The 25642-nt window shown below is 39.4% G+C and overlaps 1 protein-coding gene across 2 annotated transcripts in view; it reads left to right on the top strand.

Moving 5' to 3' along the window:
- Positions 1 to 25642, top strand: part of abca7 (ATP-binding cassette, sub-family A (ABC1), member 7) — a 34969-nt gene that overhangs the window by 7467 nt on the left and 1860 nt on the right. Inside the window, exons 7-48 of one of the 2 annotated variants that reach the window (XM_077535482.1) lie at positions 309 to 497; positions 592 to 666; positions 788 to 1010; positions 1124 to 1260; positions 1363 to 1479; positions 2239 to 2442; positions 2511 to 2716; positions 3812 to 3976; positions 5474 to 5696; positions 5877 to 6098; positions 6204 to 6408; positions 7884 to 7997; positions 8136 to 8313; positions 8647 to 8778; positions 8971 to 9110; positions 10644 to 10781; positions 11329 to 11486; positions 11823 to 11904; positions 12059 to 12261; positions 12479 to 12575; positions 12758 to 12897; positions 14079 to 14203; positions 14891 to 14995; positions 15104 to 15296; positions 15617 to 15705; positions 16946 to 16978; positions 17058 to 17157; positions 17235 to 17309; positions 17415 to 17578; positions 17743 to 17920; positions 18064 to 18179; positions 18981 to 19125; positions 19379 to 19502; positions 20951 to 21104; positions 21242 to 21368; positions 21442 to 21504; positions 21750 to 21856; positions 21931 to 22072; positions 22163 to 22297; positions 23696 to 23799; positions 23952 to 24044; positions 24261 to 24507. In XM_077535482.1, coding sequence (XP_077391608.1) covers positions 309 to 497; positions 592 to 666; positions 788 to 1010; positions 1124 to 1260; positions 1363 to 1479; positions 2239 to 2442; positions 2511 to 2716; positions 3812 to 3976; positions 5474 to 5696; positions 5877 to 6098; positions 6204 to 6408; positions 7884 to 7997; positions 8136 to 8313; positions 8647 to 8778; positions 8971 to 9110; positions 10644 to 10781; positions 11329 to 11486; positions 11823 to 11904; positions 12059 to 12261; positions 12479 to 12575; positions 12758 to 12897; positions 14079 to 14203; positions 14891 to 14995; positions 15104 to 15296; positions 15617 to 15705; positions 16946 to 16978; positions 17058 to 17157; positions 17235 to 17309; positions 17415 to 17578; positions 17743 to 17920; positions 18064 to 18179; positions 18981 to 19125; positions 19379 to 19502; positions 20951 to 21104; positions 21242 to 21368; positions 21442 to 21504; positions 21750 to 21856; positions 21931 to 22072; positions 22163 to 22297; positions 23696 to 23799; positions 23952 to 24044; positions 24261 to 24507 — 5967 coding nt within the window. The remainder of the gene's footprint in view (positions 1 to 308; positions 498 to 591; positions 667 to 787; positions 1011 to 1123; positions 1261 to 1362; positions 1480 to 2238; positions 2443 to 2510; positions 2717 to 3811; positions 3977 to 5473; positions 5697 to 5876; positions 6099 to 6203; positions 6409 to 7883; positions 7998 to 8135; positions 8314 to 8646; positions 8779 to 8970; positions 9111 to 10643; positions 10782 to 11328; positions 11487 to 11822; positions 11905 to 12058; positions 12262 to 12478; positions 12576 to 12757; positions 12898 to 14078; positions 14204 to 14890; positions 14996 to 15103; positions 15297 to 15616; positions 15706 to 16945; positions 16979 to 17057; positions 17158 to 17234; positions 17310 to 17414; positions 17579 to 17742; positions 17921 to 18063; positions 18180 to 18980; positions 19126 to 19378; positions 19503 to 20950; positions 21105 to 21241; positions 21369 to 21441; positions 21505 to 21749; positions 21857 to 21930; positions 22073 to 22162; positions 22298 to 23695; positions 23800 to 23951; positions 24045 to 24260; positions 24508 to 25642) is intronic. The other variant, XM_077535483.1, reaches the window with a different exon arrangement.

A 25642-nucleotide genomic window follows, 5' to 3' on the forward strand; every position in this document is an offset into this window, starting at 1 on the left:
TTTGCTTTTCTTTGCTATGTATGTACTTTCTTTTAGTCAAATATAGTTAAATGTCAATATAAGTTACCTTCAAGCTTCTTTACTGGCTGGAAAGTGTAATTATTTGTGTGGTGATAAAAAAAACAAAAACAAAAAACAAAAAAAAACAGTTGTTCATAATCTGCTACATATTTTTTTTCAACTTAATTTAGCTAATATCACTTGCCTGATTAAAATAGTCAATTTATTAATATCAGACATGCTATGAGTGCATTAAGTTCATATTTGTTCATATCTAGTTATTTATATATTTTTGTATTTATCCATAGGCTTCCAAGGTAGAACCTGAGCTGGAGCTAAAGAAGCTGGTTTGCAATAAAGAGAAATTAGGACAGTTCCTGATTTTGGATGATTCGAGTGACCTGCAAACTCAGTTGTGTGCCCTGCCTGATGACATCATTCAGGAGGCCCATCGCCTCTTTCTCTCAGACCTGGACACAAGCAAGCTCAATTTCCAGGTGTGAAGAAGTGGAAAATAAAACTCACATTTTTAATTTGAGTACTTTACCAAATAAAACACCGTATTGAAGGTATTTATTGTTTTCCATGTAGTCCACTGTCACCCCTGTGGACATGGCTGTGATCGGCCAATCCATCATCTCAGTTACTCCGCAGTTTATTCAAATGGTAAATGTTGTAAGAGCCTATGCTAACATAGCGCTGGAATATTACCCTTACATCCAATGATCTCTTTTCTTCCCTTTTTGTTTCTTTGGCACTATCTGCCCGTGTAATTCTCCCCATTCAGTTCTCATTCCTCACCAGCTTCTCTGAAATGAGTAAGAAACTCAGCCTATTGTCTGGGGCTCAATCCAGGGAGAGTTTACAGGTAATCACAAGTATCATGTGTAATGGCTCTGATATTGCCTCGAAGCGAAACCAGTCAACCGTCAACCAGAATAAAGGTGAAAATATGACGTCTTCCAATGGGATAAATGATTTCCAAGACGTCAGCACCAAGAATCAAACCGGTAAGGGAAACTCTCAGTTGAACTTAAATTGATATAATAAACCTAATGTGTTTACCATTTTAATGTTCTGTTCATTTTGCTCAAACTTTGTCCAAATTTTCCTTCCCTAAAAGTTTTCTGCAAGAGCTTGATTGAACGTCTAAATGCCAATCCCGTGTCCCGTGTTTTATGGCAAACACTTAAACCTATTCTCAGTGGAAAACTGCTGTACACACCAGACACGCCTGCAGTTCGACAAGTTATGAAAGAGGTCAACTGTAGACTCAATTATATGATCTAAGCATTATTAGAGTAAAATATGCTAATTAAATGCATTTATTAAAACTTAATCATTTTTTTCTGTCAATTGAAGGTGAACCAGACTTTTCAAGACCTGGAGATCTTCAAGGATGTGAATGAGGCTTGGTTGGAGGTCGGGCCAGAATTTAAAAAAAACATGGAGACTACAGTAGAGGTTCCACTCTTGCAGGTCTGACTCCCCATTGACATTAATCAGTTCGTGGAAGCTAATGTCTTTTTATTTATGTCAAAACATATATGATATTTTTAGTAGGGGTGTCAAAATTAGTGTGTTAATTTTTAGTTAATTTAATGTTCCTTTAACACCACTAATTTCTTCTTCTTTCTTTTTTTTTTAACGTGGGATTAAGAACCGCCCCTTACTTGGAAAGCTTGTACTGAGGGAACTCCAGTTTACAACACAGCAAACACGTCGACGTCAAAATTTAGCAGACTGGGGTCAAGTTATATTAAATGTGCAGAATTTCACAAGTTACTTCATGTTAAAACTTAGATAGCTCTTAATATGAAAATAATGCACTGAGTTGTCGCCATTTTACATTTATGCCATCTAGTGGCAGAAAAATGACCTTAACACAAATCAATATCACACTCATTTTTTTTTACAGTACAGTACTTCTTTTTAATTTTTAACTCAATGTTATGAATTATTATGAAATTACTGTATCAATGACTAAAAGATGCAGCCATATTTCTATTAGTTTAAAATTTTTCCCCACTTTTATGTAAACAAGAGTATTAAAACATAGCGGGGGGGGGGGTGTTATTGTACAATTGAATGTACATTTAGAACAGATATATAATTTGTGATTAATCATGAGTTAACTATTGAAGTCATGTGATGAACAATAAAAAAAATTCAATCACCTGACACCTCAATTATTTATTTTTTTTTACTAATGTGTGCGCATGTGTGTGTGGGGGGCAGGGTTTACTTCAGCTGCCAAACATTGCCAATCAGCTCAACAAGGCATTGGCACAAACAAAACCACCATGGACAGCCTCACAGCTGGCACATTTCTTGTCCAATCCTTCACCAAATGCTCAGAGAGTGCCTGGAAAAAAATCAACCTGGCAAGACATCTACAAAAGCCTCAATAACACAATCACCTATCTTGCACAAGTCACCCAGGTTTGGAATATATCTGTATTCTACAGAGAGCGAGCGCACATCTAAACGCCTCCTCTCGTCTCCAATAGTGTCTCGTCATCAACAAGTTGGAGGGGTTGACGGGTGAAGATCAGCTGGTCGAAAGGGCTTTGGAGCTCCTTGAGGACACACAGTTGTGGGCAGGTGTGGTGTTTATGCTTCCAAATTCTTCTTCTGCCGAGCTGCCCCCCAACGTCACCTACAAGATCCGAATGAGCGTTGATGATATTCCCAGCACGGCCTTCATCAAAGACAGGTGGGTGAGGACTTAGTTGACAATGCTTTTGTCAGATAAAGTGTCACTGGAAAGTGAAAATATTTCCGGGGTCTTCCGTTTTCACTCAAGAAAATGTACTATATAAATACAGGATCATCCTGTCAGGATGTATATCCCTGAACTCCTTCTCAATCTACAACTCTGGGCTTCTGTTAATGTGTGGTGGTGATTTTTTTTTTCCTAAACCACACCCCCCAGCCTGTATTTTGCCATTTTGTGTTTGTTTTGTAAACAGTGGGACGGTTCTGTGGACAGGCAGTTGTTTACCCCTCCAGCCAATCGCAGAGTGGGGGGGTGGCGGGGGGCCTGTCACTCACTGTCTGCAGAAGGGGCTGGGCGAATTTGTCGGTTGCATGACGTCACTCCCACGGCAACTTGACAGCACGCACGTATTTTTTATTTTCCATTTTCCACGCACTCACACAAGCTTCTTGTGTGAGTGAGTGAGGGATAAACTGATAACCGCTAGTTTTCGCCCTCCACGACATTGGAGCCCATTAACGCTGCACCAATAATTTCCTGCCATTTCACACAAGATTCTTGTGTGAGTGAGTGAAAAAAAATCCGTACGTGCTGTCAAGTTGCTGTGGGAGTGATGTCATCCAGATGACAAATTCGCTCAGCCCCGTCTGCAGACAGTGAGACCCCCACCCTGCGCTCTGCAACTGTCTGTCCACAGAAACATCCTGCTCTTGACAAAACAAACACAAAATGGCACAATACAGGCTAGGGTGGTGAGGGTTTAGGAAAAAAATCACCACCACACATTAACAGAAGCTCAGAGGTGTAGATTGAGAAGGAGTTCATGGGTATACATCCTGTATTTATATAGTGCATTTTCCTGAGCGAAAACGGAAGACCCCGCCTTTAACAAAACGCAGGGAAGACTGTTGTTAACTACCCTGCCAAATTTGAATGATTAAAAATGAAATATACTGTGGGTATGTCCATGAAATATACTGATACCCTGTACAGATCAACTCAAAACTTCCAACCAAATATGTTCCTCAAAAATTCAGAATGAAATATCAATATTTCTGAGCATGCTGATTGTTCATGGTGTTTTTTCTTTAGGGTTTGGGATCCCAGTCCGGAAAGAGACAGTCGCTACATTCAGCGCGGCTTTGTATATATTCAGGACCTGCTAGACAAGGCAGTGTCCCGTATTCTGACAAAAACACAACACAACATTGGCCTCTACGTACAGCGAATGCCATACCCCTGTTTTGTGGCTGATACGTAAGTCGTGCAAAGTCAAAATTCAAATCAAAACTCTGTATGTTTGAAGCCATTTTTACACATTTATTTTGAGCTAAGACGCCCACATATACCAACATAATACATGCGCGAGGTGGACATGATGCATTAGCGATGAAGTGTCAGGAAGTGTTTTGGCGCCTCTGATAATGTGGAATTACCCACTCTATTGCATCTATTGAGTGCTTCCAAATTTGATCATACAAAAGCTTTGCAAGTTTGTACAATACATATTTATTTCCCCTATATGTGTGCTCAAAATGCCATCGCAGTTGGCAGTTTTATGCAAGTGTTGCAGTGTTATTGATGTATGTTAGCCACTTAGTACAGCCAATAAGGGCTGCCTCGGAGGGCTAAATATAAATACTGGCGTTTATCTGTCAACTTTCCGCCCAAGAGTATTGACAGTCTCTTTGATGAAAAGGACATGATATACATACACGAGGTGGACATGTTTAGATTGCCGATGAAGTGCCATGAGTGCTTTTTCACCTCGGCGACGCTGCTATTACCTCCTCTCCTGCCGGTTAGCGCTTTAAAATCTGATTATACAAAGGCTTGACAAGTTTGTTAAATCCAGATTTATTTCCCCTTTAAAATACCATCGAAGTTGGCAGTTTGTCGCAAGTGTTGCTGTGTTATTTCAATGCGTTAGCAACTTAGCTGCTAAATAAGCCGCGGCCGCCGTCATTTGTGCCGTAAAAAAATCTTCTTTATTGTGTTGGTCAGTTAAATTCAGCTGTGTAATATCCCTTAAACCATAGAAGCACAAATGACTGAAACAGATTATTTCCCCACATTTTGCATTTGCTAACAGTTAGCATCTGCTGATTCAGCCACCATATACAAAGTGCAACATTGGCTATAGATGTTGATTCTTCTTATGGTAGCCTGGCGCATGCTGATCTTTTTGTTTTTTTGTTTTTGTTTTTTTGCCGCTTCTCATTGTGGCAGTTGGTCTACAACATCTGTCAGTCATTGTTCAAGTGCGGCATTTGCTGTTTACTCAAAGTGGCAGATGCGGTTTATATCGTGCCAAAATGGCTGCGCTAACGGCCATTTGGGGACGTGACGTCAACATCAGGATTTCTATATCATGCAATTATTTAAAAAAAATAAAAATAAAAAAAATTAAAATATGTACGACGCAGCCTCACTAGTCTAAAATACGGCAGGCTATTCTGGTTAATATTGCATTAGTAGAATATGAGTTAAGCAGGCAAATCCAGCAGTTTTCATCAATATCAGAAGGCGACCATTTTGCCACTTGCTGTCAAGGGAAATCTTAATGTGTCAAAAGTACTAGTGGTATTCTGTGGCTGGCTGTTCAAGTTGAGTACTCGTACTGGTAGTGCTAATGGTCTGATAAAAAAAAGTGCAATCCAACATCGCTAGTTATTTCCCACCTGCTTTACTTACTAAATTCACAATGGTGTTGACAACCCTTTCTCCAACTAAAATAACATTTCTTTCTCACAGTTTTCTTCGAGTGTTGAATCGCAGCCTGCCACTTTTCTTGATACTGGCTTGGATCTATTCCGTGGCGTTAATCATTAAGGGTATGGTTTACGAGAAGGAAGCCAGGCTGAAAGAAACCATGAAAATTATGGGACTGAATACAGGAACATTGTGGCTCAGCTGGTTCATCAGCAGTCTTGTGCCTTTCCTGCTGTCGAGTGTGCTCCTTTTTGTTCTGCTTAAGGCAAGAACAGTTCTCACTCACTGCATCAAAATAAATAACAGAATAAATCTGAAATCCATTGTTAAGTGTAATTGATTTATTCAGTAATCAACATTGTAAAGTGTCACATTTATTTTTCCCTTCTCAGTTTAACTTCAACATGGTCTTTTTTTGGTCACATTTCCCTTCTCTTGTCTCTAGTGGGGCGAAATCCTGCCACATAGCGATCTGCTTGTCATATTTGTTCTGCTCATGGCATTTGCCACTGCTACGATCGCACAGTGCTTCCTCATCAGTACTTTCTTCTCCAAGGCCAACATGGCTGCCGCCTGTGGTGGGCTCATATACTTTACCCTTTACCTTCCATACGTACTGATTGAGACGTTGAAAGAAAGCAACACAACCACTGGTAAAGTTTTTGCTGTAAGTGAAAGTAATGTGAACATCGGGCTTTCATCTGTGCTATATATTAATGCATCATTTTAATATTGCAAAACATTGTTTGTTATATTTACATACCTTTCTCAGAGCTTTCTGTCTCCTGTGGCCTTTGGGTTGGCCTGTGAGTATTTTTCTATATATGAGGAGCAAGGAATTGGGATCCAGTGGTACAATATGATGTCCAGTCCAGTGGAGGGCGACTCATACAACTTCGCTACATCAATAGGGATGCTTTATGTGGACGCCTTCATCTATACAGTGGCAGCATGGTACATCGAAGCGGTGTTCCCTGGTATGAGTCCCATTTACTTTCTTTTTATTACATAATATAGTCATTTTGCAAAATGCAACAAATAATTAGCAGAATGAAACTTCTTTTCGTTTCGTTTTTAAAAGAAACAGAAGTAAGATATTTTCGTATCCATGGCATGTGAGTGACTCAGTGATATGCTGTGCTTTTATTTTGAAAGGAGTATGCACACGTGTGGATGCTAGTACAAAGGATGTAACAAACAAAAGCTACCATTTGTGTTTGAAGTGTTGCAAACTAGAATTTTATTTTCAATCTTTTATAGAGGTGACATCATTTATGTCCAGGTCTGTTTCATTAGTTTTCTTTAAAGAGGAAGTCAACCCCCACCCCCCCCCACCCTCCAAAAAAAAATAATTCTTGACAATAACACTAGTCTAAATAAATAAGGCATTCTGGTTAAAACTGCGTTAGTGACATATGAGTTAGTGAGATATCAGTTAAGCAGCAAAATCCCCCCCCCACAATATCAGAAGGCGTTGAGTGAAAATGACATCACAGTTGCTCAGATCTCAGGTGACAGCCAATCACAGCACAGCTTCAGAAATCAGGTGAGCGGTGTTTGGCCGTTGCCTGAGCCCTGAGCAGCTGTGATGTCATCTTAAGTCGGCAGCAAGTAGCAAAATGGCTGCCCTCTCTGATGTATAGAAACGGCTGGGTTTTGCTGCATAACCCATACTCCACAAATGTAATATTAATCAGAATGCCATGTTTAGACTAGTGAGGTCACTTATAACATCCATCCATCCATCCATCCATCCATCCATCCATCCATCCATCCATCCATTCTTAACTGCTTGCTCCTCCCAGTGGTTGCGGGGGTGCTGGAGCCTATCCCATCCATCCATCCATCCATCCATCCATCCATCCATTCATCCATTCTTAACCGCTTGCTCCTCCCAGTGGTTGCGGGGGTGCTGGAGCCTATCCCAGCCAGCTTTGGGCAGTAGGCGGGATACACCCTGGACTGGTTGCCAGCCAATTGCAGGGCACACAGAGACGAACAACCATCCAACACATACAAGCACACCTCGGGACAATTCAGAGTGCCCAATTAACTTGCCTTGCGTGTATTTGGAATGTGGGAGGAGACCGGAGTACCCGGAAAAGATCCACACAGGCACGGGGAGAACATGCAAACTCCACCCAGAAAGGCTGGAGCCTGGACTCAATCTTGCGTCCTCAGTACTGGGAGGCAAATGTGCTAACCAGTCATCCACCGTGGGTTGTCCCCTTTAAATAATTCTGTTGAACGATGATTCAAAAGTAATGGCTGATTTTGATTGTTTAATTTTCAATATTTTTGTTGTTGCTTTTATAAGCTTTAAGTGATTTTAGTGACCATTGTGGGATGTTTTTTTCAATTTAGTCCACATGTGTGCTGTCATAAAAAAAATTACTGACTTATTTGGTATTAGGACAAATCATATGAGTGGTGGACATTATGTGTGTTTCAGGTGAATTTGGCATGCCCCGGCCGTGGAACTTCCTCTTTAATCTCAACTACTGGAGGGGAATTCCGCTGGAGGATTGCATGCCAATCCCCCCTGCCCCTTCACGGCAGGGTAAAGGTGAGACTTCACTTCTTTCACAATACTGTTTAAAATACTTGTTTTGTAGTCATTTGATTGGCAGAATACTGTCATTTAACATTAGCATCGATTGTTCATACAGTTTATGGTCTGTTTATCGCAATTGTGTGTATGTAGATCGCATTGAAGCTGACCCAAGCAACCTGATCCTTGGTGTCAGCATATGTAACCTGGTGAAAATCTACAAGAAAGGAGCCAAGCTGGCTGTCAACCACCTTAACCTGAAGTTCTATGAGGGACAGATCACATCATTTCTGGGTCACAATGGAGCGGGAAAAACTACCACCATGTACAAGCAGATTGAGTTTTGGATTGTTTAACTATACAGCAAATCCGTCAGTGTTAGATTTTCAGTGTTCCATGAAATCTTGTTATTCTGTCACTGTTAGGGTAACCTTCAAGTTGCTCCTGATGCTGTGTCATAAGTAGTCAAAAGCACTTTGAGGGCCTTGTAAGGAGGAAAAATTCTATATATAAATGAAGTACCTTTTACCAGAGTGAATTGTTAGTACGAGTTAAATTTTTAACACTGACGTTAGTGTAGAGTACTTTCAACACTACTCAGTGTTTACCAGTGTAGTTTTCTAACACTATATAATTACAGAATGTGTATGTGTTTATTTGGCAGATCTGTATTAACTGGTCTGTTCCCACCCACCTCGGGCACGGTGTACATTAAAGGGCTGGACATCCGCTACGACATGGACAGCATCCGTAGGACTCTAGGATTTTGTCCACAACATAATGTCCTGTTTGATAGGTAAGGACTTTCATGCTTCTGCTACATTCACTGGCGCTAAAATTAGATACACAATCTCGAGTCAATTCAATTGTTCTTTCTACGTAAGAGCCAACTTCTCTGAATACAAGCACAATAAAAAACATAATTGCTTTAGGCTACTCACTGACAATAAATGAAATTGATGACTCTCTGTGTGTCTCTCTGCTGCAGTCTAACAGTGGAGGAGCATGTATGGTTTTATGGACGTCTAAAGGGTATGTCGAAAGAAGAGGTGGGGGCCGAGCTTGACTCTTGGCTTGAAATAGTTGGACTTGTTCACAAACGTCATGACCAGACTAAAACCCTTTCTGGTGAGCTCATACGTATGGTAATCATCTGGATGGAGAAAAATTACTTAAACTGCAAAGCTTAAAGGGGCAGTTACCATCCCCTCAACCAAAAAAATGCTTTTATGCAGTGTTTTTTTTACCTCCACATCTAAAACTGTCAGTATGACCTGACAGTTGTAGCGATAATTGGGTCATTGTTTGCGACAAATTAATAATTTGAATGGCATTAGAGGAAGTCGTAATTCCCTCAGTCACCTGTAGGGGCACCACGTTTGCTTTTACTTAAAGGGATACTTGATTCATTGAGCTATTTGGAGCAGTATAAAGTTAATTTGTCCAGAATTAATTTGATAACTTCAATAGTTTTCAAGTACAATTAATAGCTTTAAAAACACACTTGTTGTCAACTGAATATGACATCACCTGTGCTGAGGAAGTAGGTAACGACCAATCACAGCACACCTGAGATGTAACATTTGTACACACAAACATGACATGAATCATTTGGTGTCATCCAGGTACATACAGACTAGTCCAGTTGAACATGTTATATAGAATAAGTTTTAATTCCAAAAGGCAAGGCAAGTTTATTTGTATAGCACATTTCATACACAAGACAACTCAATGCGCTTTACACAAGGAAAGACAACACATAAGCATCAACAAACAGTAACATTCAGAGGAAGAAGAGAAAATAAAAGTAGGTTACAAATTTACTAAAAAAACAAAAAAAACAAACATACTTTGTCAATATTAAAACATTATTCATCAAACTTTTAAAACATTTAGCGAAGTTTAAAATAATAATAAAAATAATTAAAAAGGAAAAAAACATGATTAATTAAAGCTGTTTAAAAGTCCTTAATCAAAGGTATAAGAAAAAAAGCAAAGTTTTTAACCTGGATTTAAAAGGGGTTTTGTACTGAGTATAATTCCGATGATGACTGCTGGGGGTCACTCTTGTCACGTGAAACTTCTTGCCGTGTATAACTTCCAAGACATGTAAAAACCATATGGCTCGCCACCAGCGGATGTATCAGTGATAAGCTTAGCTAGTAGGGGCAAATGATAAGGAATTCGGAACTTCGGTTTGTCTGCGAAAGGCTTTTAAATCTCAGCAGGTTCTGGAGATGTTGGTATTCTGTGTTTATTTAGCATTTTATAAAATGAGATGGTGTTCCTGGCAGAAGCTCACTGCAAAGAGTTTGGCCTCTTTGAATTCCACTTATTTGAACTGTCTCTGGTTTGGTAAAGAAAAAAACAGGGTTAATCCACCAAGGCACGCACACAATCATTCCCCAGAAGGAAGAGAGTTAAAAAAAAAAAAATGAGTGTAGTGTATTACATGTTTAAAATAATCAGTGAAAAAAATCCACCCTCTCTGGCACCATCCTGTGCCTCTTAATTTGATTGCAGAAACAATATTTCATAATCAAACATCAATTACATGTCCTAGTATGAGGTCATCATGACAGTTTAACAAATATGACAATAGGTTTTGGTTCTCTTCATTTGTATTAAGTCCACCCTTAATCGCCCTACTATCGCTACCAGGTGGCATGAAGAGGAAGTTGTCAGTGGCAATAGCGTTTGTCGGAGGCTCCAAGGTGGTTGTTCTGGATGAACCTACAGCAGGGGTGGACCCGTACTCCCGTCGGAGCATTTGGGACTTGTTGCTGAAATATCGCAAAGGTGAAGTGGAAATTGAGGTTTTTTGTTTTTTTTTTGTTTTTTGTTTTTTTGCTTAAGGTGGGTATGAAATATAGAAAATAAAATTGGTCCAAACATTACTGTTTTTTTTTTTTTCTTTCAATAGAGTTGGAAATTCTGGGGAGATGGGGGGTGTATTTGGGTGCCAGTAGTAAACGTTTATGCATGTTATTGTGGATGTGTGTGCACATCAATGTCCTAGCAGCATAATGTCGCGTTGTCATGGAGACAGCCTTCAATCCATGAGACGGGAGAAGTGAAGGTAATGTACTGTAGTGTACTGTAATGTGTGTATAATGTACTATACTATAAAGATGCAGCATCTAATCCTAATTTATATATTGTCACTGTCAGGTGAAATATTAAGAAAGAATATTAAGCCTGTTAAGAAAACACTACAACCTTGAACGAAGCCTAACGTGAAATCATCATTCGTTAGCTTCGCAAATGTTCGGTCCTCCGTGTGGTACGGGCTTATTAACCTTAATATATTTGTCTTGTCTTTTTTTTTTTTTTTTTTTTTTGGCAGACCGAACCATCATCCTCTCTACTCACTACATGGACGAGGCAGAAATACTTGGTGATCGCATTGCCATCATCTCCCACGGGAAACTGTGCTGCTGTGGATCACCACTTTTTCTTAAATCTAAACTAGGATCTGGCTACTCCCTGACTGTTGTCAAAAAGGTATCAACACCACTATCACTACCAACATATTTTTTTTTTACATGTTCTCACCACATTTGAAGTAAGTTTTCGTATAACGTTGTGGATTAGGAAGGACCTTGTGTAAAATATAAATAAAAAACAATACAATGTGGCAGGAATGACTCATATTGGACACCCAAGTGTGTCATAGGTTGCCCTTTTAGCTGCACCCCAAAAAAGAATCTAGAAAACCGAAATGGTGAAAAACACTTAATGCTATCTTTGCAATTGATTACTAGTAGTTTTGGTCTTTGCACAGGTTTTCAGAAAATATCTTCAAACATGTATAATGTATTTGCAAACAAATCTTTTCAGGATAGCCATTTACTACAGAATGGAGAAATACCCAGAACCTGTAATGCAGACATCGGTCTGCCTATTGTGGACAATGGCTCATGTGAGTGTTCAATGTGAATGAAACAAGATGGTTAAAAAGTAGATATCAGATCTGGCTACAGTTTGATTCTGTATTTTTTTTTCTTGTCTTGAGATATGTACTGATTGTGTTTTTTTTTCTTGACTTTTTGTGCACATTGATCTCTATATGGTAGCCATGGAAGCACTACTGTCATTGGCACAGCGCTACTTTCCTGATTCCAGACTGGTTGAAGACTCAGGGCGTGAGGCTGTGTTGAATCTACCCCAGGAAGTCTCCAAGACAAGCCACATGGCTGCCTTCCTGACTGAACTGGATCAAAAGCTGAGCGAGATTGGAATTATCAGCTATGGTTTATCTGACACTAAACTGGAGGATGTAAGCAAATCTCTGACCTCATGAAAGCACATTTGCAGGTTGTCATACTCATGCCAACAGAACAGGTGGTGCCATAACCAGTATCCTAAATAATGAACAAGAAAAATTAAAAACGCTCATCCAAATATGGTTTCAACAAATGTTCTGTCAAAATCTTGGATTTTCTACAAAAGTACTCTGTGTAAAAAAAAAAAGACCACAGTAATATCTTTTCTAGATCTTCATACGAGTGGCGGAGGAAACTGAGGTTAAAACAGAATCCGAGCCACACGCTGTTTCTCCTCAGCGCTTGCAACATGAAGAGCTGAATAGAGGTGGGTATATATGTGTACTCTTGAGTCCCACTTTGCAACTAGCAGAAATGATTGTTGTTGTTTTTTCCTTTTTGTTTCATCTTTAAACTTTTCAATCATTTCAGAACTAAAAAAAAAGTTTTGCTTAAGAGAAACAATGGCTTACCTGTCCCTAACTAGTAACCTATAATGTGTTGTGACAGGATCTGAGACAGACCTGCTGACTGGACTTGGCCACGGTCCCACCCTGACTGGAAGGCAGCTGATCTGGCAGCAGCTGAGAGCTCTCTTCATCAAACGATGGCTGTATGTTCACAGAAGCCGTCGAGCTCTCTTTGCTCAGGTGAAAATGAACAGCAAACAGCCGGACAATTGTGTGTCAGTATTATGTACCTGTGTCCACGGTTATTATAGTTTTTGAATTTCATTTTTAGTTAGTTTTTATTTCGTTTTGCGTTTTGTTTTTTAAAATTTAGTTAGTTTTCATTAGTTTTCAAGGTGGTTTTGTTATTTTTTTTTATTATCCATCCATCCATCCATCCATCCATCCATCCATCCATCCATCCATCCATTTTCTGAACCGCTTACTCCTCACAAGGGTCAAGGGGGTGCTGAAGCCTATCCTAGCTGGCTATGGGAAGTAGGCAGGGTACACCCTGAACTGGTTGCCATCCAAACGCAGTAGTTTTTATTAGTTTTAGTTATTTAATAATTACTTAGTTTTAGTTAGTTTCGTTATTAGTTTTAGTTTTGTTTTGTTTTGTTTTTTAAAGTATTACTTGTGCGCAATATTTAAAAAAAAACACATGGGATCAATGTCATCTGAAGGTGTTTTTCTATTGGCTGCTGCTTGATGACGTCACTTCTGTATGACACACTTTCAAACGTCCTTATTCTGGTTAATATGGAAATAAATCTACTTAATGTCACATTTAAAATCATACCCAAATGCTCATGCATTAAATGAAATGCCAAAGACTAAAACGAAGAACATTTTTGCTACAATTATAGTTAGATTTAGTTAGTTTTGTAAACATAAAATGTAGTTTATTTTCATTTTTTTTTTTTTTTAAGTTTTTTCATTTTTATTTTATTTCGTTAACGGATGTTTTTTGAATTTTAGTTTTAGTTTTTTCGTTAGTTTTAGTTAACTAGAATAACCTTGCCTGTGTCACTCAAAAATGAAAAACAAGTGTTCTTCCACTGTGTTGCTTTAAGTATAAATATGAATGCATGTGCATAAACATTTGAAAGCGCTATATGACTTGACTTGACATTTCCAATGCCATTCATAACACATAATTATATATACATTTTGTGCTTGCTATTTTTTGTGCTCAAATACATTTACTATTATTAAAAACTCTATTTTAATGTTTGAAAGCTTTTAAAGCATGTGGGAGGTATAAAACTAGAAAAAAAAAAGTGTCTCTCAATAGTGCGGATTTTCACCTGTTGCGAGTGGGTGTGGAACACATCCCGCGTGATAATTGGGGTTCACTGTACTGTCATTGTGTGCTACAGATTGTGCTGCCTGCTGTGTTTGTGCTGGCCGTTCTGTTCGTCAGTCGTACAATACTGCAAGTTAGGAAGTACCCAGCCCTGGAGCTCCAGCCTTGCATGTATGGAGAACAGTACACCTTCTTCAGGTATACTTGAAATACACAGTTTGCTCTGTATACTTGATTGCTTTAAGGGGAAATTAAATTTACAAATTTAATTACAATAGTTAATATATTCTGGAGTCAAATCCACCTGTATTATTTATTTATTTATTTTTGCATCTTGGTGCGAAAATTGAAAAACTGAAAATGACATCACAGTTGGTCAGCGCTCAGGTAATGACCAATCACGGCTCACCTGTTTATAGTTGGGTGTTGTGATATTCACAACCAGAGCCGTGATTGGTGACGTGAGCCTTGAGCAACTGTGGTGTCATTTTCATTCGACAGCAAGTGACAAAATGGCCGCCCCCTGATATGTTGCTTCATAAAACAGCATTGCTACTTATAAGTTCTCCACTCCTCAGCTCCTCATCCACTGTAAAAATCAGCCTGTCATGATGTAGTGTTTTTATCGTGACACCTTGTTAACTGTTAGTCTAACCCAGTGTTTCTCAATTCCGGTCCTCAGGCCCCACTAGCCAGCCTGTTTTCCATGTCTCCCAATTCCCAATGCAGCTGATTCCAATGACAGCTAATCAGCCAGCTCTGGAGAAGCCTGATAACGAGCCTCACCTGCGTTGCAATTGGGAGACATGGAAAACAGGCTGGCTAGGGGGTCCTGAGGATCGGAATTGAGAAACACTGGTCTAACCTGAGATTAAATATTTACAGCAATGATGATCCTGGAAATCCAGCCATAGAGAAGCTTAAGGAAGCATTGCTGGACCTGCCAGCTTTTAATAACAAGTGTCTGGCGAACAAGACGAGCATCATCACGTAAGATTCCAATTAGGGCAGCTTTGTCGTCAAGCTAAACCTTCCTAATGCTCTGTTTGTGTTGGACTAAACTTGATACCTTCACGTCACCGTGCTTTGTTCCCGCAGGGCCCACCAGCTTGACGGCAAACAGGAAAGATTGTTCAAACAGCCTCAGGTCCCCTACTCCACCAGGCAAATGTTCAGTACAGGCAACTGGACTATGGAGAGGCCTTCTCCTGACTGTCAGTGCAGCACAGAGGAAGTGCAACGGATGCTCCCAGAATGTCCGGAGGGGGCTGGCGGACTACCCCCTCCACAGGTTAGTATGATGTCATCATGTCACATCCTCAGATGGACAGAACATTTATTGACAATAACAACCAACTTACTATAAATTGCAGGGATCGGTAAAATAATATTTTTAATACTCACCACATGGGAAATTCAGGTGTTATAATTGTTTAAAAAAATATTGTAATAAAATACAGTCCAAAAATATGTAACAAAGACTGTTATCTACAGTAAAACTGTTGAAATGGGACAGTAACATATGATTTTATTTTTGAAGAGCAGCATCTTCTGTTAAATGTTTCCTGATTTCACCATGTTATGAATTTGATTTTAATATTGCAATTTCAGATCACAAGGGATGGTGTCACCCTACAAAATCTGACAAATTATAACATGTCAGATTACCTGGTGAAGACCTACTCACAAATTCTAAGGAGGTACATGAAATAATACATAGGTGTATTTTTTTTGTTTTCTTTAGATTTGTTTTTATATTAACATCCATCCATCCATTTTCTTGACCGCTTATTCCTCACAAGGGTCGCGGGGGCTGCTGGCGCCTATCTCAGCTGGCTCTGGGCAGTAGGCGGGGGACACCCTGGACTGGTTGCCAACCAATCGCAGGGCACACAGAGACGAACAACCATCCACACTCACACGCACACCTAGGGACAATTCGGAGCGCCCAATTAACCTGCCATGCATGTCTTTGGAATGTGGGAGGAGACCGGAGTACCCGGAGAAGACCCACGCGGGCACGGGGAGAACATGCAAACTCCACCCAGGAAGGTCCGAGCCTGGACTCGAACCGGAGACCTCAGAACTGGGAAGCGGACGTGCTAACCACTCGACTACCGTGCCGCCTATATTAACATTAATGCAAATAAATTTTACTTTGCACATACTCATTTTCCTCAATTTCATTTTTTTTTTCTGTCTGAGCCATACCTTTAAATTATATTGAATTATATTTCATTTTATTTTACATTTGAGCTGGTTAAAGGGGAAGTCAACCTTAAGCATTTCTTGACAATACTATGTTATATGTGAGCTCACTAGTTTCAACATGACATTCCAATTAATATTACATTTGTGGGATATGAATTGTGCAGCAAAATCCAGCCGTTTATATCCATCTCAGGGGGCGGCCATTTTACCACTTGCTGTCGACTGAAAATGACATCACAGTTGCTCAGGGCTCCGGCAAAGACCAATCACAGCTCACCTGTTTTCTGAAGCTGAACTGTGATTGGTCGTTACCTGAGTCCTGAGCAACTGTGATGTCTTTTCACTCGACAGCAAGTGGCAAAATGGGCACCTTCTGATATTGATTAAGAAAAAAAACTGCTGCATTTTGCTACTTAATTCATATTCCACTAATGCAATATTAACCAGAATAATGTATTTAGACTAGTGGGGCTGCATAGAACATATTGTCAATTTTTTGAGGGGCTGACTTCCCCTTTAAAGGCAATCACTCATCTTCGGCAACAGTGATTTAAAAAAAAAAAAGCTTTGGGGGTTTTCTCAGAAAATTGCCTCAGTACATCGTTATCAAAGCTCTATTTTATATTTTTCAGATTTTAAGGTACATAGCATGCATACAACATTGAAACTCTGAATTGCTGAATCTTGACTGATGGAATATAACCCCACCAAAAAACTGTTCTCTTACAGCTTGAAGGCCAAGAAGTTGGCGAATGAACTTAGGTAAATGACTCAAAGGAAAACTCAACTTTTCACGCGGGCTGTCTTATTTCAGGAGTTAATTGAAGTCACTGTGTTGCAGGTATGGGGGCTTCTCCCTCGGAGGAAAACGGAATTCATCTAAGGATTTTAATGTTGACGATTCAGTCACAACGATTAAAACAAAGTACTCAGTTTCACAGGTATGCTATATTGTATGCTATTTAATATATATATATCCTTTAATTCTACCTGTCCTGTAACATTTTTGACTACACAGGATAGTGCATTGAATCAATTTTTAAACAAACTGACCGGGTTTCTGGAACGTCTTTATGCAGAAAATAACGTCAAGGTAGATTTTTTTTTTTTTTTTTCATTAGTCTTTAATGAAATACCCAAACCACAAGCAAGGGAAAATGTATGTGATATATTCTTCACGTCTCTCTGCTGCATACAGCTATGGTTCAATAACAAGGGCTGGCATGCTATGGTGTCATTTGTTAATGTGTTGAACAATGGCTTGCTCAGAGCCGGAATACAACATGGTGCAGTAAGACCAAGCATCACAGCCTATAGTCACCCACTGAACCTCACCAAGGAGCAGCGTGGCGGTGTTATGAAGTGAGTACCATATGGCTGATGTTTATGCATGGTAGATTTGTTTAGATAATAATCAGTCAGTGCTTATCTTGCTTCTCTGGTTGTCGAGAAAGTATGCTTATAAGAATGAATTGGTAAATAAATTGTTACAATTATAATTTGGTATTTCCTCTTTTGTTTTTTAGGGTGTCAAGTTCAGTGGACATTGTGGTTGCTGTTTGCGTCATCTTTGCCATGTCCTTTGTGCCAGCCAGCTTTGTGCTTTTCCTGATTGAGGAAAGAGCCAGCAAAGCCAAGCACCTCCAGTTTGTCAGTAGCGTCAAACCGGTCCTCTACTGGGTGGCGAACTTTTGCTGGGACATGGTTAGTAAAGATACAAGAACTACACTTGTTGAACCAAACTCGAGATAGCATTGTGTAAATATTGAAGCAAGATGGTCACAACCACCCATGATTGAGGCCGGAGTGTTCATCTTGTTTTTGTTTGTATTTTGCCATCGCTTCAGCTGAACTACAGCATCCCGGCCATTATTGTGGTGCTGATCTTCGTCGGTTTCCAGCAGAAGGCATACGTCTCAGAGACCAACCTGCCGGCTCTCATCCTGCTCCTCCTTTTATACGGGTACAATTTGGCAGAGTTTGTGTACATCTTTACTCTTACCTTCTAAAGATCAGCACACACGTTAGTGTGAGCCATGTCAGCACTGACATATTTCCCGACATTTTAAATATGTGATGTCTTCTCCCAAGATCAGGCGTATGCCGCAGAGATTAGTTTTGAGATGACAAAAATAGACTGGGTGGTCTAGAATGTCAATTTTGAGATTTTTTTCCAAAAATTCTCTTTATTTTTATTTCCCAGCAGCCCAAGGGTTAAAATGTCCAAGTGCATGAAAATAAGTGATTAGTAAACAATGCACATCATTAGCTTCTGCATGTTTTGAGCCAACTTGTACTTAGTAGCGCGTCTCAAAACCTGCATCAAAATAACCCGGATTGCCTTACCTTATTAATGTTACTTCACAAATGATTTATATAAATGCACATAGCAACCAATAAAAGTTAAAGGGTTACAATATTAGATGATGTCCATACCTGGTATTGGTATTGACTTTCCAATGGACTTTGAAAGATCTGTGGTGCGCAAACTTTAAATGTCATTTTCTCAAAATTAGTGATTTCAACCTTGCAACATTGAAATTTCTGTAACTTTTTTTTAGTTATTTCCATGTATTATATATTATTTTAAAGGGAATTAGCTCGAGTATAGAATTAGAATACACAAATATCTCAAGTTTCATTTTTAAACACATCACATTTACTATTTTTAATTTAGCGCAATTTTTGTATTTTTTGTAGTACTCGTACATAGCCCTGTATTACAAACGAAAAGACGATGCGTTTTCATTTGTGTTTACTTTAGGTGGTCCATCACCCCCTTGATGTATCCAGCATCCTTTGTGTTCACCGTTCCCAGTACAGCCTACATTGTTATGACCTCTGTCAACCTCTTCATTGGAATTAATGGCAGCATTGCAACATATGTTTTGGAATTGTTTAGCGATGAGGTAAAATCATCAGTCAGCCTTCTTTTATTTATATATATATATATATATATATATATATATATATATATATATATATATATATATATATATATATATATATATATATATATATATATATATATATATATATATATATATATATGCAGTTTTAAATACAACTGAGACTGTGAACTGAACTTGTCTGAGACTTCACATACTACATTTCCATTTTTGAAATGTTGCTTACGTTTTTGTGTGATTTCTACCGTTACAGCATTTAATTGAGGTGAACAACATTCTGAAGAAGTTGTTACTCATTTTCCCTCATTACTGCTTGGGACGAGGACTCATGGACCTGGCTAAGAACCAAGCCATGGCTGACATCGCTCAGACACTAGGTATAGCAGTTTTTGAATTGGGGTCATTTATGGATAAGGATTTCACTAGCAGAGTTACTTAAACTTTATTATAAAACATAAAATATGTATTCTTTATTATTACTTACTATTATACACAATTTTACTATTATCTATAATTTAGGACATCCATCCATCACGGAAAGCTTTCTACATTGGTCGCACCACATAATATTAAATTAAATCAAAGTTATGAGGCCAACAATTCGCCGTCTCAATAAACCAATAGCCACGCAAGTAATATAAATCATAATGAAAATAAATCTCTGGTGGAGATTTTTTTTTTTTCACGTCGTACCACATGATGTCTAAATATGACCCGTGACCACCACATATCTGTTGCTAAAATGGTAACTTTTTTTTTTTTTACATAACTGTAAGACAGTGCAAACCTGATAGCTGCTCAAGTAGGTTCTTGAATGTCTTGTGGATGATATAGACTCTTGGTATTTCATTAAATAGCATTTTTCCACCTTACAAGGCCCTTAAAGTGCTTTTCAGTTTGACACCACATTCAACTACTGATGACGCAGCATCAGACACAACTGGGGTTCAGTATCTACTTCGACATGGTCACAACAGTCTGTGATCGAACCGACAACCTTTGGATTGCGAGACAATAACTCCACCACTGAGCCACACCGCCTCACCTTTAAATTTTTCAAAGTAAAAGTCTCATTGCTAGTGAAGGGATGCCATAGCGATGTGCTCCCTCCTATGAGCACCAGTTAGAAAGCCAGCAGCAAAATTTTGGACCAATTGGAGATGTTGAGGGAGGATTGGCTGACTCCAAAAAAAGCATTACAATAATCAAGCCAAGATTTGACGGAGGCAAAGATTGACTAGAAAGACTGAAGATTGAAAGACTGTTTCAAAGTGCTGAAGAAAGCTCGATTTGACAGCAGCACCAATTTTTCGGTCCAGTTTATAATCACTGTCCTGTTTAAAACCCAAGTTTGACACTGATGGCTTGAGATAAGGCGCCAAGGGGCCCAAGTCAACATTGGAACCAAACACCATGAATTCTTTCATTGAAATTCAGTGCCTTCCAGACCTTGAGTTCTTCAAGACAGGTCAAATGTGGCCTCAACGAGAAAGCATTTTTATTTATTTATTTATTTTTTAAAATCAGCATAGATAATTTCAGTCATTTTACCGTGTTTTCTTAAGGAACCCGGTGGCAGCATAAAATGCAGAGGCCCCAGAAGTGAACCCTGTGGAACACCGTACAACTGTGGGAAATTATGGAATTCAGAGCGATTAAGGCTAACACAAAAAAAATCTGTCAGCCAAATAAAATACTTCAAATGCAGAAACTGTGCATCTATATTACATTTATGTACAGTATTATGTTAATGATATGTTCAGCTGTAGCTGGTGCAAATAAAGTAATCCCAGAACTTGCTTGATTTTGTGTTTTTCTTCTTCAGGCATGACAATGACCTTGGACCCTTTTGAGTGGGACTTTGTTGGAAAGAACCTCTTTGCTATGGCAATACAGGGTGCTATTTTCTTTATTTTCACCGTATTGCTGCAGTACAAGTTCTTCATTAGTCGGTCCTCTGTTTGCCTGCCGTGTGTCAGGTATGCTCAATTGTGATGAGAGACACTTGTTGTCTCTGCTGTGTAGACTGATTTGAATGCAAAAAATGGGTTCACTTCCTTCTCAAGTGTCGTAATTGTAAAGATGCTATCAAATAGTTGTGGTTTTGTTTGTTTAGGCTGTGGTCATTTCCGTCTGAAAAGCTTCCTCTTGGCCCCGAGGATGAGGATGTGGCCAGGGAAAGAGAGCGGGTGAAAAGTGGCAAAGCTAATGATGACATCCTCACCATGACTGACCTAACCAAAGTGATATTTTTTTTATTTTGTCAATGGTCTTAGATTCCAATTTACTAAATCATGTTGCTATACATCTTGTCAGATTTACAAAGCTGGCCAGAAGCCAGCAGTCCGTCAGCTCTGCCTCGGGATTCCTTGTGGAGAGGTGAGTGAGAAACATGAAGACTCCCTGCATAGAATAAGAACACCATTTTAATCAGCTCTTGTATTGAACTTCATTTAATTGTGCTGGGTTTCTCATAATATGGTGGATGGTCGGTGAATATACAAGTCATCTACTTTTTCATTTGAGATATGCCCTAAGAAATGAATGGTCTTTATAACTTTGAAAGGCAGAACTAGTTCAAACTTTGAAAGTCTTATTTATATACTGCAACGTTTGCCCTCCAGTGTTTTGGCCTGCTTGGTGTCAATGGCGCAGGGAAGACGTCTACATTTCGCATGCTGACGGGAGACACTTCTATCACCTTTGGAGAAGCTTTCCTCAACCACCACAGGTTAATATTTTCTCCGCCATCTTCTTTTGCAATGGTTATATCCTATGAAGTACAGTAAACATTGCATTTCATAGTGTCCTGAGGGAGCTGGACCGAGTTCACGAGCTGATGGGATACTGCCCGCAGTTTGACGCCATCTGCAACCTTTTGACTGGCATCGAACATCTGGAGCTTTATGCACGTCTACGAGGCGTGCCTGAGGAGTCTGTCACTGCGGTACAAAGCTGTTATTTTAAATTAGATTTCACCGAAATCTTATCAGGGCCTCTCAACAGGATGTCACGCAATTGAACAATTGTCATTTAGGTGGCTGAGTGGGGCGTGAAGAAAATGGGACTGACCCAGTATGCCAAGCAAGAGGCTGGAAGCTACAGCGGAGGCAACAAGCGGAAGCTGTCCACCGCCATCGCTCTCATTGGCGCTCCACCTGTTTTATTTCTGGTGAGAATTGACAAACATGGAGCTTGAGATAATAGTGACTTTAAAGTGGCTGTAAATGATAACTAGAAAAAAAAAAAAAAGACAGCATGTGACATCTGAAGTGTTGCCATATGATAACATAGGGGCAGATGTGGGTAAAGTACACAAAAATTGTACACAAGTTTACACCCCCTGTTCAAATTCCATATTTTTTGGGGGGGTTACAAAAATAAAATAAAAAATAAACCAAGAAATAATTTCATCACATTTTCCACCATTATTGTGACCAATAACCTGTACACCTTATCTGATTATTTCTTTTCTTTTTTTCTTCTTCTTTTTTTAAGGGGAGGGATAAAGATTAAAAAAAAAAACAAGTGAAACAAATTGTACATACCCTCTTCTAATTCGGATGTGTCTGTGCCCAAGTACCCAATCACATTCAAGCACTCCTTGGCTGACCACATGGATACATGCTAGCAGTATTAACTGTTATGTTAACTGGCCAAAACATCTATTAAAACTAAATAAAACTTTGATGTGAATTTGTCTTTTTCTCATATTGAGTATCAGGGGTGTGTCTTCCATTTTAGCTGAAAATTAAAATAAATAGAATAGGAATGGGCAGAGCAGTTAGCGTGATGATATATCTGCTGAGTCATGTAGCTCATCTCAATGGCTGAAATGGTTTTAGTAAACAAGGTCATGTATGAGACACGACTTCAGGGCGTAATTAATACTACTTAATGTGATGGAACGAAATCTTGTAATAATTCAAGGTAGACTTCAGAAAAATGAGGCAAAAATGTAACCTTATTGTGTTTGTTGTATTTGATGTGTAAGTTGGTCATTAATCATTTTCTCCCAAAAACGTATAAATACATTCTATTTTAAATACTACCAGTGTCCCAAAAATGTATTTTTTTTTTTTTTTTTTTTTTTTTTTTTTTATGCTAGAGCATACAGAAGGATTTGATGCAGCCTCTGAACTGAAGAGAATGGTAGTTATTACAAAAACGTCCAGCAGGTGGCAGCAGAGTATAAGAGATCAACTAGGGTCATGTTGCAACAAGCTGTTTTGCCCACAGTTTTAAACAGATTTCTGAATAAAGATGAAACTTAGCTGTATTTATGCTAATTGCTGCAAAACGGAAGCAGATAGAAATATACTTTTTTCCTGATGAAAGAAGAGACTATAATCTTTCTTTTGGTAAGTTCTATGTTTTTATAGCAATAGAACTATAGACTAGAATAGAAGAGCAATAGAATATTTTTTTTTTTTAATAGCATCACTTACCACAGCCGCAATTAGATATTTTTTTTTTCACAAGTGAATGTTTTTTGTTTTTGTTAATCAGAAGTAGATTTGTATATTCTTGAACAGTCTCAACATTCTTATATTTTCATCTTTGCTCTCAGGATGAGCCCACCACTGGCATGGATCCAAAGGCGAAAAGGTTCATGTGGAACTGCATCCTCTGCTTCACCAAAGAGGGAAGAGCTGTCGTTCTGACCTCCCACAGGTAGAGGGGGATATTCATTTATCCATCATAAACTCATCTGTCATGACACCAGCGCTCATCAAGCAGTCCATTTATTTGACATCAAAGCTTAACGTACTCTTTCGGAGTATAATCGAAAGGTGATTGCTTGTATGTTTCACTTGCATGATCAGTATGGAGGAATGTGAGGCTCTCTGCACCAGAATGGCCATCATGGTCAATGGCCGTTTCCAGTGTCTTGGCTCTGTGCAGCACTTGAAGAACAGGTAACTAAAATTAATTGTGTGAATATGCTGTCATGATTATGTTATTCAAATGAAGGGGCGGTCCTAAGTGTGTCTTGTTGGATTTCATTGTGTTGGGCAAGCTCCTACCAAATCTATAAACTGGAGTTTGAAACATTTATAATAAATGTTGATGTGAATTTATAACAAACCCCCCTGGAAAAGCCTACAAATATCTTCCCTTTGTTAATGAAACAGATTTGGTGACGGCTACACCATCATCCTTCGTCTGGCAGACAGTGATTCCGATCCAGACACGTGCCCTGTCAACAACTACATCAAGGACACCTTTCCCATGATCGAGCTGAAGGAGCGCCACCAGAACGTGCAGCAGTTCCAGCTTCCAGTGCATGCCTGCTGCCTGGCTCAAGTGTTTGGCGTGCTGGCCAACTATGAGGAGCTCGGCATCAGTGACTTCTCTGTTTCACAAACCACCCTGGATCAGGTGAACATTCACATCAAACAGTGAACATTTGTTGTACAGACTGTATCGTGTGAATGAGTGTGCTATGATTGTGTGAAATTCTTGCTTTAATGGTAAAGAGATATTGTTGGGATTTACAGGGCAGGAATCACATTGTTTTTTTTGTAGGATTTTAAGTTTAAGATTAGGAATACTTTGTTTAGGTTGATTATTGCTAAAAATGTCATTTCTCAATCATGGCCATTTGTAATCACACACGATTGTCCAAGTGCGCAGTAGTGATATACAATAGTCAAAGAGAAGGACAGCATATCTAGCTTCAATACAATACATTGCAGCTCTAGCATTACTAAGCTAGCACTGTAGATAAGCTAACATTAGCTATAGCAACTGATCTGATCTGTATGGACCGTTGAAGCCACAGGGCGGCCATCTTACTCCTCCCATCTCGCGAGCAGACTGCTGTATAACCTGTACGTATAGGTACAAATTAGACATATACAACTTGTAGGCTCATTTGGCAGGATGTTCACTATTTTTTAACAAGTGGATGGTATGTGCTGCTTCGATTACCCGCTTTTTCTTTTACCACTCAGTTCCTTAGACCCCAATATTAGATTTGGCCGAGGTATCTTTTGTTGAATTACAGGTATAATTCTTTAATTTAAAAAAATATACGTTTCCTCCTGTAAACATAATTAAGCATATCATTTATACATGTATTTAAGGCAAGTTGTAAAATGTCTGAAGTCCTCTTGTTTATGTTTAACAAATTTAAAATTAAAACATCATAAATATGTTTCTACTAATGCTACATTCAAGGATGATTGGACTTTTCCTAGTAGGGGGGGGGGGGGGGGCTGGGGACCGGTGGGGCGCTGTGGGGGCCCGCCGGGCCTCGTTCTGCGGCCTTGGGCTCGGGGGTGTGGGCCGGGGCTGGGGCGTGGGTGTTTCGGCCGTCTGGGTCGGCTTGCCGACCGGTGTCCGCTCGGGTGGCGTGGGCGTGGCCTTGGGGCTGCCGCGGCCTGGGGGATTCCGGGGGGGCGGTGCTCGCTTTGCTGGGCCACGGTTGACGGCTTCTTTCTCTGGTGGCGGTCCTTATACATGCCAGATCCATCGCACCAGCATCTACTGAACCTCAAACAGAATTTGCCTC

Source organism: Festucalex cinctus, chromosome 10 (assembly GCF_051991245.1).
Source record: "Festucalex cinctus isolate MCC-2025b chromosome 10, RoL_Fcin_1.0, whole genome shotgun sequence".
Taxonomy (NCBI): Eukaryota; Metazoa; Chordata; class Actinopteri; order Syngnathiformes; family Syngnathidae; genus Festucalex; species Festucalex cinctus.